Source organism: Hemitrygon akajei, chromosome 9 (assembly GCF_048418815.1).
Source record: "Hemitrygon akajei chromosome 9, sHemAka1.3, whole genome shotgun sequence".
Lineage (NCBI taxonomy): Eukaryota > Metazoa > Chordata > Chondrichthyes > Myliobatiformes > Dasyatidae > Hemitrygon > Hemitrygon akajei.
In genome coordinates, this window is record NC_133132.1 from 22,648,946 (window position 1) to 22,670,306 (window position 21,361).

Here is a 21,361-nt window from a genome sequence, read left to right on the forward strand (position 1 = left end):
CCCATGGTGGAGAGTCTAGGACAAGAGGGCACAGCCTCAGGATAGAGGGGCGCCCTTTCAAAACAGAGATGTGGAGAAATTTCTTCAGCCAAAGGGAGGTCCAGATGGCCTAATTATGCTCCTGTGTCTTATGGTCTTACAGAGAAGGCGCTGTGCAGGAGCAGGGCCGTAATGAGATAGATTATGAGGTCAAGAGTCCATCATCTCGTACAAGGTGTCCCTTGACCCAACATAGGCTCTCGCCTGCCCCAGGCACATTGCCTCGTGACCTGGAAATCCCTCTGGGCTCAGGAGAAGGGTCTCTGGGAGCATCAGAGCACTTCACCGAAGGCAATCCACTACCCCTCCCACTGTCAGGCTAGGGCCCACCAATGAGGCTGTGGGGAATAGGCAGGGAGTACCCCGGAACATGGAGTTACACGGGAACTCAGGAGGGATGGGCAGCATCCTTTTTGGGAAATGGACAGTTGATGTTGTATAGTGAAACTTGACATTCGGATTGGCGACTCCCGTCCACTCACCTTGTAGCGCATCCCATCAGCAGGCACGAGGTCCACCATGATCATGTACCTGGAGAAAGGCAGCAAGCCTGCCACACTGATCTTGCACTGAGGGAACATTCTCCTGAAGGAAAACACCGCCAAGCACATCAGACACGTCACGGCCCAACACATCTGCCTCCCCTCACTCAGTGTTCCCTCCTCTCTGGTCTTAGCCAAGCAGCTAGGGCTCCTGTCTGTGGGTGATGGGGTCCCGCCATGTGTGTGAGGGGTTTCAGTGGTGACTGCGGCCCTGCATTGTGATCGGAAATCATGGTCTTACAACCCTGCTGGCTTCTGAGAGCGATTGACCCTTGTAGGGGCTCAGGGCCCAGTACCCATAGCCTTTGCTCCATATGGGGGCCCCAGTCTGCCCTGGGAGGGTAGCAGCTCACCTCCGACCCCCATGGGACATGGTCCACACATCTCCATGAGAGAGAATCCCCCAAAACCTCACTGACTGCCTCGCTCTCCACCCACTCTACTGGTAATCACTCCTCTGGCTCGCCCACCTCCTTCCTTTCCCTGGTCCTGCCCAGCCCCTCCCTCTCCCCACCCCAGCGAGACCACGGTTGCCAAGGAAACCTGCCTGCCCGCTTTGGTGATGATCATCTCAGTGCCGATCTGGTGAAACTTCTGCCACAGCGCCTGGTCCTCCAGGGTCACCCGAACGCCGTTCCAGGACTCGGCCTGCGTGCCCAACCCCCTGGGGTCCTGATGCACCTTGGACACTGGTGAAAGAAATGGGGGAGTGACTGGAAATGGCCAGAGCTCCAGCCTGAGGCATGGGCTTTGAGCCAACCACGGCGCCTCACGACAAGACCCTGCCCTCAGGCAAGAATGAGGGGCACGGTTCCTCAGTGCTAGACCCAGTAAGATCCCAACAATAAGTGTGGTGTGCGAAGGGGAGGGGGATGATGGGAGAGCAATAATGGCTGGAGTTTCTGCTAGTATTTCAGAAGGAATTGGATTGGTTCATCCCAAAGCAGAGGAAATGAGGATGAGGAAACTGTGGCTGACAAGGGAAGCCAAAGCAAATTACAATATTACAAAAGTTAGTGGATTGGGAAACTTAAATATCACTCCACTCTTTCAGGGAGGGATGGAAAAGAAATTGAATTATAGGCCAGTTAGCCTGACTTCAGAGATTGACAAGATATTACACTCCATTATTAAGGATGAAGTTTTGGGGTACTTGGAAGAATAGGCTGAAGATGGCATGGTTTCCTTAAAGGTAAATCTTTTCTGTCAAATCTGTTGAAATTGTTTGAGGAATGAATAGACAGGATAGACAAAGAGGATGCTTTTGATTTGGATTTTTTAGAAGGTTCTACACACGAGGCTGCTAAAGAAGATAAAAGCCAGAGTATCACAGACGGGTAGAAGATTGGCTGACTGGCAGAAGGCAGCGCGTGGGAATAAAGGGAACCTTTTCTGGTTTGCTGCTGGTGACTATTAGCGTTCTTCAGGGATCAGTGTTAAACAGTTTGTTAATGATCTTGATAATGGTATTGATGGCTCTGTGGGCAATTTTCAGACAATACAAAGATAGGTGGAGAGGCAGACATTGCTGAGGAAACAGACAGCCTGCAGAAGGATTGGGAGAATTGGCAAAGATGTGGCAGTTGGAGTACAGTGTACGGTCATGCACTTTGGTCGAGGGGATAAAGGAGAGAACTACTGATTTCCTAAAGATTACCTTGCAAGTTCAGTCAATGTTAGCATTCATTTTGAGAGAACTATAACATAAAAGAAATGATGTAATGCTGAGTCAGACTGCATTTGGAGTATTGTGAGCACTACTGGGCCTCAAATGAAAGAAGTACTTTGGAGAGGTTTAATACAATGATCCTGACAATGGAAGGGTTAACATATGAGGAGCATTTGACGGCTCTAGGCCAGTACTTGCTGAAATTGAGAAGAATGGGGGTGGGGAAGAGGTTCTCATTGAACATTGAAAGTACTAGATGAGAGGCCTATCCTCCCCTCAAAACTAATCAATACTCTTTGGCCTCAATACCTCCTTGTGCAATTGGATCCTCGTTTCATTTGCAGGCCCCAGACAGTTTGAACTGGCAGTAACATCTCCACAATCTCCATCAGCACAGGTACACCACAAGGCTGTGTGCTCTATCGCTTTATACTTATGATTGTGTGGCTAAACACAGCTCCAATGCTATATTCAAGTTTGCTGATGATACCTCTGTAGTAGACCAAGTCAAAGTTAGTGACGAATCAGCATTCCGGAGGGAGATTGAAAGTCTGGCTGAGTGGTGCCGGAACAACCTCTCACTCAATGTCAGCAAGAGCAAGGAGCTGGTTGTTGACTTCAGGAGGAGGAAACAAGAGGTCCATGAACTAGTTGTCATTGAGGGATCAGAGGTGGAGAGGGTCAGCAACTTCAAGTTCCTCAGTGTTATAATTTCAGAGGGCCTTCCTGGGCCCAGCACATAAGTGCAAATAGGAAGAAATCCGAGCAGTGCCTCTACTTCCTTAGGAGTTTGTGAAGGTTCAGCATGTCACCTAAAACTTTGACAAACTTTTACAGATGTGTAGTGGAGAGTATATTGACTGGCTGCATCACAGCCCGGTATGGGGACACCTTTGAACGGCCCAGTCCATCACGGGTAAGGCTCTCCTCAGCACTGAGCACAGCTACATGAAATGCTATTGCGGGAAAACAGCATCCATCATCAGGGATCCCCCCACCATCCAGGTCATGCTCTCTTCTCGCTGCTGCCATCAGGAAGAAGGTACAGGAGCCTTAGGACTCACACGACATTCAGGAACATGATGAGGTCCATGAACCAGTCCTCATCGGGGACTGATATTACCCCTCAACCATTAGGCTCTTGAACAAAAGGGGATAGATAACTTGACTCAACCTGCACAGAAGGCATACGATACATTGGCCTTCATCAACCATGGGATTGAGTTTAGGAGCAGAGAGCTTAATGTTACAGTTTTATAGGACCCTGGTCAGACCCCACTTGAAGTACTGTGCTCAGCTCTGATCACTTCACTACAGGAAGGATGTGGAAGCCATAGAAAGGGTGCAGAGAAGATTTACAAGTATGTTGCCTGGATTGGGGAGCATGCCTTATGAGAATAGATTGAGTGAACTTGGCCTTTTTTCCTTGGAGCGACAGAGGATGAGAGGTGATCTAATAGAGGTGTACAAGATGATGAGAGGCATTGATCATGTGGATAGTCAGAGGCTTTTTCCCAGGGCTGAAATAGCTAACATGAGGGACAGTTTTAAGGTGCTTGGAAGTAGGTACAGAGAAGATGTCAGAGGTAAGTTTTTTTACCCAGAGTGGTGAGTGTGTGGAATGGGCTGCTGGCAACGGTGGTGGAGGCGAATACAATAGGGTCTTTTAAGAGATTCCTGGACAGGTACATGAAGCTTAGAAAAATAGAGGAGTATGGGTAAACCTAGGTAATTTCTAAAATAAGTACATGTTCGGCACAGCATCGTGGGCTGAAGGGCCTGTATTGTGCTGTAGGTCTTCTATGTTTCTATATGTTTTTCTATCATTGAACTGTTCCCTCAATCTATGGACTCAATTTCAAGGAATCCTTATCTCATACAACATAGGAGCAGAATTAGGCCATTTGTCCCACCAAGTCTGCTCCACCATGGTGATCCAATTTTCCTCTCAACCCTAATCTCCTGTTTTCTCCCCATATCCCTTCATGCCCCGACCAATCAAGAATCTTTCAACCCCTGCCTTAAATATACATAAATACTTTACCTCCACAGCTGTCTGTGGCTAAGAATTCTACAGATTTACCACACTCTGGCTAAAGAAATTCTTTCTCATCTTCATTCTAAAAGGACACCCCTCTATTTTGACACTCCCATCATAGGAGACATCCTCTCCACATTCACTCAATCAAGGCCTTACACCATTCTACAGGTTTCAATCAGGCCACCCCCTCATTCTTCTGAATTCCAGTGAACACAGGGCCCAGAGCCACTGGATTCATTTTTCAGCTCAAGGTTGTAATCCCTGACATCCAGGGTGGGCATAGCGAAGCACACTCATTTCTCAATCGCTGGGAACTTTCGGACTGTTATAATGGTGTTTAGTGTGGTGGTTTTCTGAAGATTTACATAGATATTGCTGTGTAGGCTGAATTACTTAGTGCTATTGTGTAGTGACTTTGGGATGACAACCGTTGTGGATATTATTCTCCAGACAATAAATGCCCTGTTCATATAACCATATAACAATTACAGCTAGTCCCACTGGCCTGCAGTCAGCCCATAACCCTCCATTCCTTTCCTGTCCATATACCTGTCCAATTTTACTTTAAATGACAATACCGAACCTGCCTCTACCACTTCTACTGGAAGCTCATTCCACACAGCTAGCACTCTCTGAGTAAGGAAATTTCCCCTCGTGCTACTCTTAAACTTTTGCCCCCTAACTCTCAATTCATGTCCTCTTGTTTGAATCTCCCCTACTCTCAATGGAAAAAGCCTATCCACGTCAACTCTATTTATCCTCCTCATAATTTTAAATACCTCTATCAAGTCTTCTCTCAACCTTCTATGCACCAAAGAATAAAGACCTAACTTGTTCAACCTTTCCCTGTAACTTAGGTGCTGAAACCCAGGTAACATTCCAGTAAATCTCCTCTGTAGTCTCTATTTTGTTGACATCTTTCCTATAATTCGGTGACCAGAACTGTACACAATACTCCAAATTCGACCTTACCAATGCCTTGTACAATTTTAACATTACATCCCAACTCCTATACTCAATGCTCTAATTTATAAAGGCCAGCATACCAAAAGCTTTCTTCACCACCCTATCCACATGAGATTCCACCTTCAGGGAACTATGCACCATTATTCCTAGATCACTCTGTTCTATGCATTCTTCAACGCCCTACCATTTACCATGTATGTCCTATTTGGATTATTCTTACCAAAATGTAGCACCTCACACTTATCAGCATTAAACTCCATCTGCCATCGTTCAGCCCACTCTTCTAACTGGCCTAAATCTCTCTGCAAGCTTTGAAAACCTACTTCATTATCCACAACACCACCTATCATGTTTCACAGTCTTTGAATTTCCTCTTTTAATTCAGCATATTTCTGGTGTATTTCACTTACTGATTTCTGTCAGTTGTGAAATGGCGATATCTATGAAACGAATTGTTCCTGCTTGTTTATCCTGTAATATCATAAACAGACAGTTATTGTGGATTGTTCTTTTTGTATTTGCACAGTTTGTTGTCTTTTGCACTTTGGATGCCCAGCCTGTTGACGAGGCCTTTCACTAATTCGATTATGGTTGTTGGATTTATTGAGTATGCCTGCAAGGAAATGAATCTCAGGGGTGTATATGGTGACATTTATGTACTTTAATATAAATTTACTTTGAACTTTGAAGCAGATGTGGAGAGGATGTTTCCTGTAATGGGAGAGTCTAAGACTAAGGGGTGCAGCCTCCGAGTTGAAGGATTTCCCCCTTTAGAACAGAGATGAAGAGAAATTTCTTTCGCCAGAGGGTGGTGAATGTGTGGAATTCATCGCCACAGACGGTTGTGAAGTTCATGTCTTTGGGTATATTTAAAGCGGAGCTTAATAAGTTCTTGAGTAGTAAGGGTGTAAAAGATTATGGGAAGAGGCAGGAGAATGGTTTTGAGAAGAATAATAACTAAAGTCCATGGTACTACAGGAAAGGTACTTGCATGGATAGAAGATTGGCTGAGAGACAGGAGGCAAAGAGCGGGAATAAACGGGGCCTTTTCTGGTTAGTTGAGGTGACTAGTGGTGTTCCACCGGGGTTGCTGTGGGACCACTTCTTTTTATATTATATGCCAATGATTTGGATGATGGTATTGATGGTTTTGTGGCCAAGTATGTGGATGATACAAAGATAGGTAGAAGGGCAGGTAGTGTTGAGGAAGCAGGGGCTTGGATTAGGAGAATGGGCAAAGAAGTGGCAGATGGAATACAGTGTCAGGAAGTGTATGGTCATGCACTTTGGTAGAAGAAATAAAGACGTAGATTATTTTCTAAACAAGAAGAAAATTCAGAATTTCAAGGTGCAAAGGGAGTTAGGAGTCCTCGTGCAGGATTCCCTGAAGGTTAATTTGCAGGTTGAGTCTGTGGTGAGGAAGGCAAATGCAACGTTAGCATTCATTTCAAGAGGACTAGAATATAAAAACAAGGATGTAATGATTAGCCTTTACTAAGCATTGTTCAGACCGCACTTGGAATATTGTGAGCAGTTCTGGGCCCCTTATGTAAGAAAGGATGTGCTGTCATTGGAGAAAGTTGAGAGGAGGCTCATTGGAATGATTCCAGGAGTGAAAAGGTTAATGTATGAGGAACGCTTGATGGATCTAGACCTGTATCCGCTGGAGTTTAGAAGGATGAATGGTGTTCTCATTGAAACCAACGGAATACTGGAAGATCTAGAGTGGAGATGGAGGGGATGTCTTCTTTCGACGGAGAGTCTAGGACCAGAGGGCACAGTCTCACAGTAGATGGATGTCTGTTTACAACAGAGATGAGAAGGAATTTCTTTAGCCAGATGGTGGTGAATCTGTGGAATTCATTGCAACAGACAGCTGTGGAGGCCAAGTGATCGGGTATATTTAAAGTGGATGTTCATTAGCCAAGTCCTTCATTAGCCAAGGTGTCCAAGGCAACGGGGAGAAGGCAGGAGAATGAGGTTGAGAGGGATAATAAATCAGCCATGATGGAATGGCTGTGCCAAATGGCCTAATTCAGCTCCTATTTCTCAGGGCCGTTAGGGGCCAGCCCAGCTCTAGCCTAGTGCCTGCATTCCAGCTGGGGCAGCTGCTCAGAGCCAGTTCATTGAGCTAACATCAGCGGCCTCTTCAGATGAGAAGAACTCGGTCTCTGCTTCTCCCCGCAAAACAGGCTGGAGCAATGAGAACCCAATCCCCACAGGGCTAACTAACACGGTCTCTTTGAGAAACTAGACATCTTCAACTGGTATTAATTTGGCATAAATAGGCGGAGATGGAACACAAGTTTCTGAGGAGCAAGCTGACTCTCTCCCGGTAGCAGACTATTCTGCAGATCAGGGCTGTGTTGGAGAGCTCGCCAATCCACCCGTGGAGAAGGGACAACTGCGCAAAGTGGGGTTAATAGTTTTGTTCTGGAATTATCAGAAAGTTTTATGTCTCCAAAATTCGGGAAAACCTGCCGAAATGAGGCAGTGTTTCGGGTTTAGAGAGGAACAAGACAAGTGTGGATCTGTCGGAGAGATACAAGAGGCAGAAAGATGCAATCCATCACTGCAGATTTTTACACCTTCAAACACTCTCCTGTAAGTACACAACAATAGCAGCAGCATCTTGTGTTTATACAGCACCTCCAAAGTGGAAATCGTCTCCAGACGCTGCCTTTACAGAGTCTGATGCTGAGCCACAGGGAGAGATCACAATAAGTGACTAGAAACTCTCTTATTTGGAGAGGTTTCAAGGGAGCTCTTCCTTGAAGGAGAGAGGGGAGAGGTCTTGGGAGAGAATTCCAGAGTTCAGGAATTTACCTGCTGAAACACTCACTAAACCAACGGGGAGAGGGACGTTGAGGGTCAGGGTTAGCAGTCCAGATATCTCGGAGTTTACAGGGCTGTGAGACGTAATGCGAACTTATCACTTAATAAAAGGCAAGGATATTTTCACACTAGTGCGAACAACCTGGTGTCTGCGAGCCAGGCTGGAGTCTGTTGCTGAGAATAATGATCCCACTTTTCCTGAGCTTTTCCCAGCCGAGGAAGAGTATGTCATTTTCATCGAGCGCAGCCTTGGAAAGCTGCAGGAGGTGTCAATACCCACATCATAACTCCCATACTGAATGGTGAGAGCATTTGGCCCACACCCATCCCATTGCTTTTAAATTCCTCCTGCAAGTTTATACTGAGCCACCCCTGTCCAATCACACCTCGTTCTGCACCATACAGCTTTCTCTTCACTGGTTCTTTCATGAACACTCTCCACTGGTTAGTCTCCCTCACACAGTTCCTCCTTCAGTCTCTCCCTTTACAATGTCCCATTGACCCGATGAGAAAAGAGCCCCCACCAGCCCGGCTTCATCCATACAGGGAATTATCCCAGTGAATCCCTCTGCCTGATCGACAGAGCAAGCCAGTGTCACTGACTGCAAAGCCAAGCATTGGCGTTCAGTCTCCTTTGAGGCATTTCCTTTCGAGGACAGCTTCAAGAGGCAGTTCCTCAAAAAGTCAACCACCATCATTAAGGACCCTCACCACCCAGGACAAGCCCTCTCCTCATTACGAGAGAGACACACACACTCAATGGTTTAAAAACAGCCTCTGCATCAGATTGCTGAACAATGAACCCATGGAGACTACCTCACTATTTTTGCACTCCCTATTTATTTATTCACCGTAATTTACACACTACATTTCCTGTCTTGCACCGTACAGCCGTCACAAAACAACACGTTTCACAACGTATGTCAGCGATAACAAACCTGATTCCAATTCTGGTTCTTCAACGTCCTCAATCCTCAGTCACCCCGGCTCCTTTGGTTTAGACTGTCTTGCCACCAATCCATCACACTTCATTAAGTCCCAGCCACATCCCTTCCACTTCCCTCCTTCCCTCCCCAACTCTGAGCTGAGTACACGCTGAGATCCCATCAGCGGCAGGCAGCAGGGAAAGGTACGGACAGCACGGACGCGGTTCGGGTAATGTGACAGAGAGACAGGTGCAGGAGCAGAGACGAGAAAAACTCCCTACAACACAACAGAAGTTATACCCTGACAGTGTGAACTTACCCTCTGATGTCTGCTCCATCCTCTCTGAGCTAAACAGCAGCACCAGCCGGCGAGGGGAGAGCTGAGTGCCTTCAGTCCAGGGAGCGCGTCCCACAGGAGTGAGGTGCTAATGCTGTGTCAGAGAGAGGGGAGGGACAAGGTAGCAAGCGTCATTTATTGACAATATCCTGGGGAAAGGCAGCTGCAGGAGCTCTGTCCCTAGGTGTCTGTGATTCCCTTTGAAGTGAAACTGCCTCCTCAGACAATGGGAGGGCACATGCTCTCAGGAGCTGGGGGGGGTGGTATCAAAGGGAATTACCATGACCAAGACAGGCTCTACAGGAAGTAGGAACGCACCAGGGAGGGAGATCTTCAGCCCGATGTATATTGGAAGCAATGAGTGCAGGTTCTGACTCAACAATAGAGGCCAGGGCACAACTGAGCCCCTAACTTACCTGTGCAGGTCTGGAGGAGGAGTGTCGCTACCCTATACCACTTAGCGGCCCTCTGGCGAGGACACAGATCAACAGCTGGGTACGGAGTTCTACCCAGAGAGCCTGCTGGCAAGAGCCCTATTCAACAGCAACGGGGGCATCTCGAAAACAGCTCAAACCTCACATAGTCCCTAACAATAAAGCCAACGATTTGAAGGCCTTACGTAAACCCAATCTCTCAAACTGGATCCTGTACCATCAGCCTGAGTCCTGAACCTAGCTCCCTCACCCTGAGTCCTGTCCCGGATCTCTCACCCCGAGTCCTGTCCCAGATCTCTCACCCCGAGTCCTGTCCCGGATCTCTCACCCCGAGTCCTGTCCCGGATCTCTCACCCTGAGTCCTGTCCCTGATCTCTCACCCTGAGTCCTGAACCTAGCTCCCTCACCCTGAGTCCTGTCCCGGATCTCTCACCCGGAGTCCTGTCCCGGATCTCTCACCCTGAGTCCTGTCCCTGATCTCTCACCCTGAGTCCTGAACCTAGCTCCCTCACCCTGAGTCCTGTCCCGGATCTCTCACCCGGAGTCCTGTCCCGGATCTCTCACCCTGAGTCCTGTCCCGGATCTCTCACCCTGAGTCCTGTCCCGGATCTCTCACCCGGAGTCCTGTCCCGGATCTCTCACCCTGAGTCCTGTCCCTGATCTCTCACCCTGAGTCCTGAACCTAGCTCCCTCACCCTGAGTCCTGTCCCGGATCTCTCACCCGGAGTCCTGTCCCGGATCTCTCACCCTGAGTCCTGTCCCGGATCTCTCACCCTGAGTCCTGTCCCCGATCTCTCACCCCGAGTCCTGTCCCAGATCTCTCACCCTGGGTCCTGTGTCCATGTCCATCACCCTGGGTTCTGTGCCCATGTCTTGTAACCATGTCTCTCAACCTGGGTCTTCCACCCGGGTCTCTCATCCCCGGCCCCGTATAGGTGTCCCTCACCCTTCCAATCTGAGCCTTCTTGTACAGATGACACATCACACAAAATGCCTTCTGGATGGAGACGGTCACCAGCACTTTACAGACTGTGGGTTTGCCCGGATTGCGTGCAGACCCAGCCGCTGTGTAACAGAGACTCTCTGCTCTACAGGAGTCTGCAGGAGGACACACCAACACATACATCAGGTATGGTCACCTGCTCAGAGAAAACCTTCCTTTGGTCAGCCTGTATCCCCTTGGTCTCCCAGCACAGTGAGACGTCCCAGAGGGAACGCTGCCAGTGTTAGTCTCCCAGCACAGTGAGACGTTGGAGAGGGAACACTGCCAGTGTTGGTCTCCCAGCACAGTGAGACGTCCCAGAGGGAACGCTGCCAGTGTTGGTCTCCCAGCACAGTGAGACGTTCGAGAGGGAACGCTACCAGTGTTGGTCTCCCAGCACAGTGAGACGTCCCAGAGGGAACGCTGCCAGTGTTGGTCTCCCAGCACAGTGAGACGTCCCAGAGGGAACGCTACCAGTGTTGGACTCCCAGCACAGTGAGACGTCCCAGAGGGAACGCTGCCAGTGTTGGTCTCCCAGCACAGTGAGACATCCCAGAGGGATCGCTGCCAGTGTTGGTCTCCCAGCACAGTGAGACGTCCCAGAGGGAACGCTGCCAGTGTTGGTCTCCCAGCACAGTGAGACATCCCAGAGGGATCGCTGCCAGTGTTGGTTTCCCAGCACAGTGAGACGTCCCAGAGGGAACGCTGCCAGTGTTGGTCTCCCAGCACAGTGAGACGTTGGAGAGGGAACACTGCCAGTGTTGGTCTCCCAGCACAGTGAGACGTCGGAGAGGGAACGCTGCCAGTGTTGGTCTCCCAGCACAGTGAGACGTTGGAGAGGGAACGCTGCCAGTGTTGGTCTCCCAGCACAGTGAGACGTCGGAGAGGGAACGCTGCCAGTGTTGGTCTCCCAGCACAGTGAGACGTCCCAGAGGGAACGCTGCCAGTGTTGGTCTCCCAGCACAGTGAGACGTCGGAGAGGGAACGCTGCCAGTGTTGGTCTCCCAGCACAGTGAGACGTCGGAGAGGGAACGCTGCCAGTGTTGGTCTCCCAGCACAGTGAGACGTCCCAGAGGGAACGCTGCCAGTGTTGGTCTCCCAGCACAGTGAGACGTCCCAGAGGGAACGCTGCCAGTGTTGGTCTCCCAGCACAGTGAGACGTCGGAGAGGGAACGCTGCCAGTGTTGGTCTCCCAGCACAGTGAGACGTCCCAGAGGGAACGCTGCCAGTGTTGGTCTCCCAGCACAGTGAGACGTCCCAGAGGGAACGCTGCCAGTGTTGGTCTCCCAGCACAGTGAGACGTCCCAGAGGGAACGCTGCCAGTGTTGGTCTCCCAGCACAGTGAGACGTCCCAGAGGGAACGCTGCCAGTGTTGGTCTCCCAGCACAGTGAGACGTTGGAGAGGGAACGCTGCCAGTGTTGGTCTCCCAGCACAGTGAGACGTCCCAGAGGGAACGCTGCCAGTGTTGGTCTCCCAGCACAGTGAGACGTTGGAGAGGGAACGCTGCCAGTGTTGGTCTCCCAGCACAGTGAGACGTTGGAGAGGGAACGCTGCCAGTGTTGGTCTCCCAGCACAGTGAGACGTCCCAGAGGGAACGCTGCCAGTGTTGGTCTCCCAGCACAGTGAGACGTCGGAGAGGGAACGCTGCCAGTGTTGGTCTCCCAGCACAGTGAGACGTCCCAGAGGGAACGCTGCCAGTGTTGGTCTCCCAGCACAGTGAGACGTCCCAGAGGGAACGCTGCCAGTGTTGGTCTCCCAGCACAGTGAGACGTTGGAGATGGAACGCTGCCAGTGTTGGTCTCCCAGCACAGTGAGACGTTGGAGATGGAACGCTGCCAGTGTTGGTCTCCCAGCACAGTGAGACGTTGGAGATGGAACGCTGCCAGTGTTGGTCTCCCAGCACAGTGAGACGTTGGAGATGGAACGCTGCCAGTGTTGGTCTCCCAGCACAGTGAGACGTCCCAGAGGGAACGCTGCCAGTGTTGGTCTCCCAGCACAGTGAGACGTCCCAGAGGGAACGCTGCCAGTGGCACAGTCCAGGCCGCAGGAGGATGTGCTGAGGGACACACTGAAGTTCCGTGCAGCCATCGGAAAGGGTCTACAGTCTGGGCTCTTTCCACGACCATACATGGAGGGGCAGAGATGTGTGGCCGAAAACCCTTGAACATCATCTCAGAGAGCCTTGGGAGGGGCAATGGGGCTATGGGTTAAAAAAATTAATTCTACGGAATGTCATAACCATGAGTGACAAATGCTCTGCTCTGCGTTTATTCTTCAGTATATATATTCTTATTGTGAATAAAAGTTATGTTTAAAATAAAGAAGTGGTTCAACAAACTGGGCATCTAAAAAAAAATCAGCTCAGTAACACCTAACCCGTGCTGTCTGCATTTCCGCACACAACCTGTCCTCTCCGCACACGGCCTGTCCTCTCCGCACACGGCCTGTCCTCTCCGCACACAACCTGTCCTCTCCGCACACAACCTGTCCTCTCCGCACACAACCTGTCCTCTCCGCACACGGCCTGTCCTCTCCGCACACAACCTGTCCTCTCCGCACACAACCTATCCTCTCCGCACACGGCCTGTCCTCTCCGCACACAACCTATCCTCTCCGCACACGGCCTGTCCTCTCCGCACACAACCTGTCCTCTCCGCACACGGCCTGTCCTCTCCGCACACAACCTATCCTCTCCGCACACGGCCTGTCCTCTCCGCACACAACCTGTCCTCTCCGCACACGGCCTGTCCTCTCCGCACACAACCTGTCCTCTCCGCACACAACCTGTCCTGTCCGCACACGGCCTGTCCTCTCCGCACACAACCTGTCCTCTCCGCACACGGCCTGTCCTCTCCGCACACAACCTGTCCTCTCCGCACACAACCTGTCCTCTCCGCACACGGCCTGTCCTCTCCGCACACAACCTGTCCTGTCCGCACACAGCCTGTCCTCTCCGCACACGGCCTGTCCTCTCCGCACACAACCTGTCCTGTCCGCACACAACCTGTCCTCTCCGCACACGGCCTGTCCTCTCCGCACACGGCCTGTCCTCTCCGCACACAACCTGTCCTCTCCGCACACAACCTGTCCTCTCCGCACACAACCTGTCCTCTCCGCACACGGCCTGTCCTCTCCGCACACAACCTGTCCTCTCCGCACACAACCTGTCCTCTCCGCACACGGCCTGTCCTCTCCGCACACAACCTGTCCTCTCCGCACACGGCCTGTCCTCTCCGCACACAACCTGTCCTCTCCGCACACAACCTGTCCTCTCCGCACACGGCCTGTCCTCTCCGCACACAACCTGTCCTCTCCGCACACGGCCTGTCCTCTCCGCACACAACCTGTCCTCTCCGCACACAGCCTGTCCTCTCCGCACACAACCTGTCCTCTCCGCACACAACCTGTCCTCTCCGCACACGGCCTGTCCACTCCGCACACAACCTGTCCTCTCCGCACACGGCCTGTCCTCTCCGCACACAACCTGTCCTGTCCGCACACAGCCTGTCCTGTCCGCACACAGCCTGTCCTCTCCGCACACGGCCTGTCCTCTCCGCACACAGCCTGTCCTCTCCGCACACAACCTGTCCTCTCCGCACACAGCCTGTCCTCTCCGCACACAACCTGTCCTCTCCGCACACGGCCTGTCCTCTCCGCACACAACCTGTCCTCTCCGCACACAACCTGTCCTCTCCGCACACGGCCTGTCCACTCCGCACACAACCTGTCCTCTCCGCACACGGCCTGTCCTCTCCGCACACAACCTGTCCTGTCCGCACACAGCCTGTCCTGTCCGCACACAACCTGTCCTCTCCGCACACAGCCTGTCCTCTCCGCACACAACCTGTCCTCTCCGCACACGGCCTGTCCTCTCCGCACACAACCTGTCCTCTCCGCACACAACCTGTCCTCTCCGCACACGGCCTGTCCACTCCGCACACAACCTGTCCTGTCCGCACACGGCCTGTCCTCTCCGCACACAGCCTGTCCTCTCCGCACACGGCCTGTCCACTCCGCACACAGCCTGTCCTCTCCGCACACAACCTGTCCTCTCCGCACACAACCTGTCCTCTCCGCACACAGCCTGTCCTCTCCGCACACAACCTGTCCTGTCCGCACACGGCCTGTCCTCTCCGCACACAACCTGTCCTGTCCGCACACAGCCTGTCCTGTCCGCACACAGCCTGTCCTCTCCGCACACAACCTGTCCTCTCCGCACACAGCCTGTCCTGTCCGCACACAACCTGTCCTCTCCGCACACAACCTGTCCTGTCCGCACACAGCCTGTCCTGTCCGCACACAGCCTGTCCTGTCCGCACACAACCTGTCCTCTCCGCACACAGCCTGTCCTGTCCGCACACAACCTGTCCTCTCCGCACACGGCCTGTCCTCTCCGCACACAACCTGTCCTCTCCGCACACAACCTGTCCTCTCCGCACACGGCCTGTCCTCTCCGCACACAACCTGTCCTCTCCGCACACAACCTGTCCTCTCCGCACACGGCCTGTCCTCTCCGCACACGGCCTGTCCTCTCCGCACACAACCTGTCCTCTCCGCACACAACCTGTCCTCTCCGCACACAACCTGTCCTCTCCGCACACAACCTGTCCTCTCCGCACACAACCTGTCCTCTCCGCACACGGCCTGTCCTCTCCGCACACAGCCTGTCCTGTCCGCACACAACCTGTCCTCTCCGCACACGGCCTGTCCTCTCCGCACACAACCTGTCCTCTCCGCACACAACCTGTCCTCTCCGCACACGGCCTGTCCTCTCCGCACACAACCTGTCCTCTCCGCACACAACCTGTCCTCTCCGCACACGGCCTGTCCACTCCGCACACAACCTGTCCTCTCCGCACACGGCCTGTCCTCTCCGCACACAACCTGTCCTCTCCGCACACAGCCTGTCCTCTCCGCACACAACCTGTCCTCTCCGCACACGGCCTGTCCTCTCCGCACACAACCTGTCCTCTCCGCACACAACCTGTCCTCTCCGCACACGGCCTGTCCACTCCGCACACAACCTGTCCTCTCCGCACACGGCCTGTCCTCTCCGCACACAACCTGTCCTCTCCGCACACGGCCTGTCCACTCCGCACACAACCTGTCCTCTCCGCACACAGCCTGTCCTCTCCGCACACAACCTGTCCTCTCCGCACACGGCCTGCTCTGTCTGCACCCAAACTACCCTGTCTGCCTTCCCGCACCCATCCCCCAGCAAGTGCTTCAGAACCAGGGAACGGGTTCATAGTTCCAAAAAAACAGAGAGACTTGGATAGATTGGGGGAATGGGCAAAGAAGTGGCAAATGAATTATAATGTCGGAAAGGATACGGTCATGCACTTTGGTAGAAGAAATAAATGAGCAGACTATTATTTAAATGGGGAGAGAATTCAAAGTTCTGAGATGCAACGGGACTTGGGAGTCCTCGTGCAGGATACCCTTAAGGTTAACCTCCAGGTTGAGTCGGTGGTGAAGAAGGCGAATAGGAGCAGGGATGTGATGTTGAGACTCTATAAGACCTCACTTGGAGTACTGTGTGCAGTTTTGGGCTCCTTATTTAAGTAAGGATGTGCTGACGTTGGAGAGGATTCAGAAGATTCACTAGAATTATTCCAGAAATGAGAGGGTTAACATATGAGGAATGTTTGATCGCTCTTGGACTGTACTCCTTGGAGTTTAGAAGAATGAGGGGGAACCTCACAGAAACATTTCAAATGTTGAAAGGCATGGACAGAGTGGATGTAGCAAAGTTGTCTCCCATGGTGGGGGAGTCTAGTATGAGAGGATATGACTTAAGGATTGAAGGGCACCCATTCAGAACAGATGCGAAGAAATTGTTTTAGTCAGAGGGTGGTCAATCTGTGGAAGTTGTTGCCACGGGCGGCAGTGGAGGTCAAGTCATTGGGTGTATTTAAGGCAGAGGTTGATAGGTATCTGAGTAGCCAGGGCATCAAAGGTTATGGTGAGAAGACGGGGGAGTGGGACTGAATGGGAGAATGGATCAGCTCATGATAAAATGGCAGAGCAGACTTGATGGGCCGAATAGCTGACTTCTGCTCTTTTGTCTTATGGTCTTATGGGAACAGAGGCCAGTCCTTTCAATGCCATCACACTAATAGAAATGTGGCTGGTCACAGGCTTGTCCTAACCCTGCAGCCTTCTGCAGTCCTGGCTGAGGACTGTCTGCAGGGATGGGGGTAGCTTTCAAAGCTGGCCGGGGTTGAGGCTGTTCGACCTGCAGAGAGGTTCATTCCGACCCCATCTCTCTCCCACACCCACCCCCTTGTGTATTCCAGTGTCTAGACAGCAGCAAGCATTGTCAGCAGCAAAATATTCATACATTTACTTGAGGAGGAAGTGAAGTCCTGGCTCAAAGCCTGGCTGAGATTCATCAAGGAAGCTCTTTTAAATTCAAAACACTGTATTCATGATATCCTGGTGTCAGCCAGAGGCACCTCAGTCGGTCTGGGCTCCTGGGTCACATTCCAGTTCTACATAGCCCCACCCTCCCTCCCCTCCTCTCCCACCTCCCCTCCCCAAACCACTCCCCTCTCCTCCCAACCCCACCCTCCCCTCCTCTCCCACCTCCCCTCCCCAAACCACTCCCCTCTCCACTCTCTCCTCCCAACCCCACCCTCCCCTCCTCTCCCACCTCCCCTCCCCACCCAACCCCACCCTCCCCCTCCCAAAACACTACCCTCCCTCCTCTCCCACCTCCCCTCCCCAAACTACTCCCCTCTCCACCCAACCCCACCCTCCCCCTCTCCCACCTTCCCTTCCCCTAAACCACACCCCTCTACCCTCTCCTCTCAACCCCACCCTCCCCTTCCCCAAACCAAACCCCACTCCACCCTCTCCTCTCAACGCCACCTTCCCCTCCTCTCTATACCATCCCCTCCTCTCCCACCCCACTCCCCAAACCACACCCCACTCCTCTCAACCCAACCCTCCCCTCCTCTCCCTCATCCCCTTGCCCAAAACACTCCCTACAGTTCCCTCCTCTCCCATGCATCCCTCCACCAAACCGCCCCATCTCCACCCTCTCCTCTGAACCCCACTCCCCTCACCTCTCATCTCCACCTCCATCGCTTTCTACCCTCCCGCATTACTCGCCAATCCCTCCCCTCATATCCTCACCCCCTCCCATTACTATAAATTACAATGTGATGGTGGAGGGAAAGAAGGTAATTCTAAATTTATCAGTGGATCATACCTGAACGAGAAACGAGCGTGCTGGACCCCAACCTGTCCCTCTCATCTCCAACTCCTCCTTGGCTTTCCCTCCCCACCCTCTCCCCTCCTGAAATTCCCTCACCCATCCCCAGTCTCCTTTCTCCATTATCCCACACTATCCGCTTCATCCTCATCCCATGTCTATCCCTCAAATTCTTTCCAATCCTGCTGTCCTCTCTCACTTGCACCCCATCCCCACCACCTCTCCCTTCCCTCCCTCCTAATGTAGCTTTTCACAAATAAATTGCCGGGGTATTGTTATGTTTCAGAAAAGCCATAGCAACTTATTTATTGAATTCCAAAAAACTGAATTCCAAGCGAGCTAAAAACTATTTAATAATGTCATTATATTATCACATCTGACCAGCCCCTGAGAGTGAAACCACCATTCATTGTTGGTGGTGTGGTTGTTTCCACCAATTATGTTACCCTACCCCCCGAGTTCACTAAAGCCAACAGTGTGAGCCTCACACACAAGATGCTGGAGGAACTCAGCAGGCCAGGCAGCATCTATGGAAAAGGGTATAGTTGACCTTTCAGCCTGAAACGTCAATGGTACTTTTTTTCCACAGATGCTACCCGGCCTGCTGAGTTCCTCCAGCATTTTGTGTGTGTTGCTCGGATTTCCAGCTTCTGCAGATTTTCTCCTGACTGTAACCCTGTCTGGAGCTTGGATGAGCCTCCTGTGCTACATGGGTGAAACCCCTTCAGTGTCGGTGGTTGTGAATTACCCTACATTGACTCCCCAGAATTCACTAAAATGGGCATTGTAACCTTGGATGAGCCTCCTGTGCTACATGGGTGAAGGAACAGCAGGTGCTTCTGGCACGTCCTGAGATGCCTTTCCACGCTTATGGTCGTGTCGTGACACCAGATGCATGGCAGCAGAATACCCTAAATCTTGGTGGGCTGGTTTAAGGTGATCTACCAAAATACGTTCAGGTTTACCCCTCTTCTCTATTATATCCAAAACACAGAATGGTCCAAAACATGGAAAGTGAGGAGGTCTAAGAGGATGTTGGTGTACATCATGGCGGATGAAAACAAATGAGGTGAATTGAATGTAGGTCAACAAGAACCCAAGAGTCCTTTATGCCCTGATGTGAGATAGGGATGAGTGAAAAGGAATTGAATTTACTGAAGAGAGTGGACTGCTGTTGAGAGGCCAAGCAGGTAGTCGTGGCATCAGCAGTGAAATCACCTGGCACTCATAACGGCTGTTCATATATCAGCTCAGCTGTGGCTGACTGCAGGTCCTCTTTTGGGGTTGTTCTGAGCCCCAGCAGGACCCTTGGGAGATGATCAAGCCACCACTTGTCTGTCTGGGAAGCTCTCAGAGCAGCCTTTAAGGAGTGATGGAACTGCTCACATAGACCATTGGACTGGGGGTGATACAACATGGTGTGATGTAGCTTATCACCGAGGTTCTGGGTCATCGCTGCCCAGAGGTCTGATATGAATTGGGGGACACGGTCAGAGGAAATAACAGATGAGGTGCCAAAATGAGCACCCAAATGCTGATGATCGCCAAAGCCATGTCTGCGGCCATTGTTGGTGCTAGGCAGACGACCTCTGGCCAACTGGTGGTATGGTCCACCATGGTAAGAAAGTGTGTGAAACCATGGGAGGTGGGGGGAAGAGGACCAACAAGGTCCACACTGACATGGTCAAACCATCGCTCAGGGACCTCAAAAGGTGGCAGTGGCACCTGAATATGACGGTTAATTTTTGCCTGCTGGCACTCCACACAGGCTGCAGTCCAATCACACACTTCCTTTCTGAGGCCGTGCCAAACAAACTTTAGTGCAACCAGTTCCTGTGAGGCCTTTTGGCCTGGATGCAAGAGGCCATGTATGCAGTCGAAAACAGTCCGCCTGCAGTTTGCAGTCCAATAAACACAGTTCCTATTCCCATGCAATAAACACAGACCCAATTCAATAGTCCAATAAACACAGTTCCTATTCCCATGCAATAAACACAGACCCAATTCAATAGTCCAATAAACACAGTTCCTATTCCCATGCAATAAACACAGACCCAATTCTATAGTCCAATAAACACAGTTCCTATTCCCATGCAATGAACACAGACCCAGTTCTATAGTCCAATAAACACAGTTCCTATTCCCATGCAATAAACACAGACCCAATTCTATAGTCCAATAAACACAGTTCCTATTCCCATGCAATAAACACAGACCCAATTCAATAGTCCAATAAACACAGTTCCTATTCCCATGCAATGAACAGACCCAATTCTATAGTCCAATAAACACAGTTCCTATTCCCATGCAATGAACACAGACCCAGTTCTATAGTCCAATAAACACAGTTCCTATTCCCATGCAATGAACACAGACCCAGTTCTATAATCCAATAAACACAGTTCCTATTCCCATGCAATAAACACAGACCCAATTCTATAGTCCAATAAACACAGTTCCTATTCCCATGCAATGAACACAGACCCAGTTCTATAATCCAATAAACACAGTTCCTATTCCCATGCAATGAACACAGACCCAATTCTATAGTCCAATAAACACAGTTCCTATTCCCATGCAATAAACACAGACCCAATTCTATAGTCCAATAAACACAGACCCAATTCTATAGTCCAATAAACACAGTTCCTATTCCCATGCAATGAACACAGACCCAGTTCTATAGTCCAATAAACACAGTTCCTATTCCCATGCAATGAACACAGACCCAGTTCTATAGTCCAATAAACACAGTTCTTATTCCCATGCAATGAACACAGACCCAATTCTATAGTCCAATAAACACAGACCCAATTCTATAGTCCAATAAACACAGTTCCTATTCCCATGCAATGAACACAGACCCAGTTCTATAGTCCAATAAACACAGTTCCTATTCCCTTGCAATGAACAGACCCAATTCTATTGTCCAATAAACACAGTTCCTATTCCCATGCAATGAGCACAGACCCAGTTCTATAGTCCAATAAACACAGTTCCTATTCCCATGCAATGAACACAGACCCAATTCTATAGTCCAACAAACACAGTTCCTATTCCCATGCAATGAACACAGTCCCACTCCTACAGTCCAATAAACACAGTCTCAATCCTACTGCCCAGTAAACACAATACCAATCCTATTGTCCAATAGCAACAGTCCCATAAACAAATAAACACAGTTCCTATTCCCATGTAATGAACACAGTCCCAATCCTATTGCCCAATAAAAACAACACAAACAAAAGAACAAAGAACAATCCAGCACAGTACTGGCCCTTCGGCCCACAATGTTGTGCCCTTAAACCCTGCCCCCCCATATAACCCTCCACCTTAAATTCCTCCATATACCTAACTAGTAGTTTCTTAA

At 50.9% G+C, this 21,361-nt stretch overlaps 1 protein-coding gene across 1 annotated transcript in view; it reads right to left on the reverse strand.

Moving 5' to 3' along the window:
* The window catches only part of LOC140732638 (T-box-containing protein TBX6L-like), a 36,860-nt gene extending 18,999 nt beyond the window's left edge, over nucleotides 1-17,861 (reverse strand). The window contains exons 1-5 of the mRNA XM_073055335.1: nucleotides 17,843-17,861; nucleotides 10,736-10,887; nucleotides 5,668-5,728; nucleotides 1,129-1,270; nucleotides 522-624 (exon numbers count right to left, since the gene is read on the reverse strand). Of these exons, the coding sequence (XP_072911436.1) occupies nucleotides 522-624; nucleotides 1,129-1,270; nucleotides 5,668-5,728; nucleotides 10,736-10,887; nucleotides 17,843-17,861 (477 nt within the window). The remainder of the gene's footprint in view (nucleotides 1-521; nucleotides 625-1,128; nucleotides 1,271-5,667; nucleotides 5,729-10,735; nucleotides 10,888-17,842) is intronic.
* Between the last annotated feature and the right edge of the window lie 3,500 nt (nucleotides 17,862-21,361).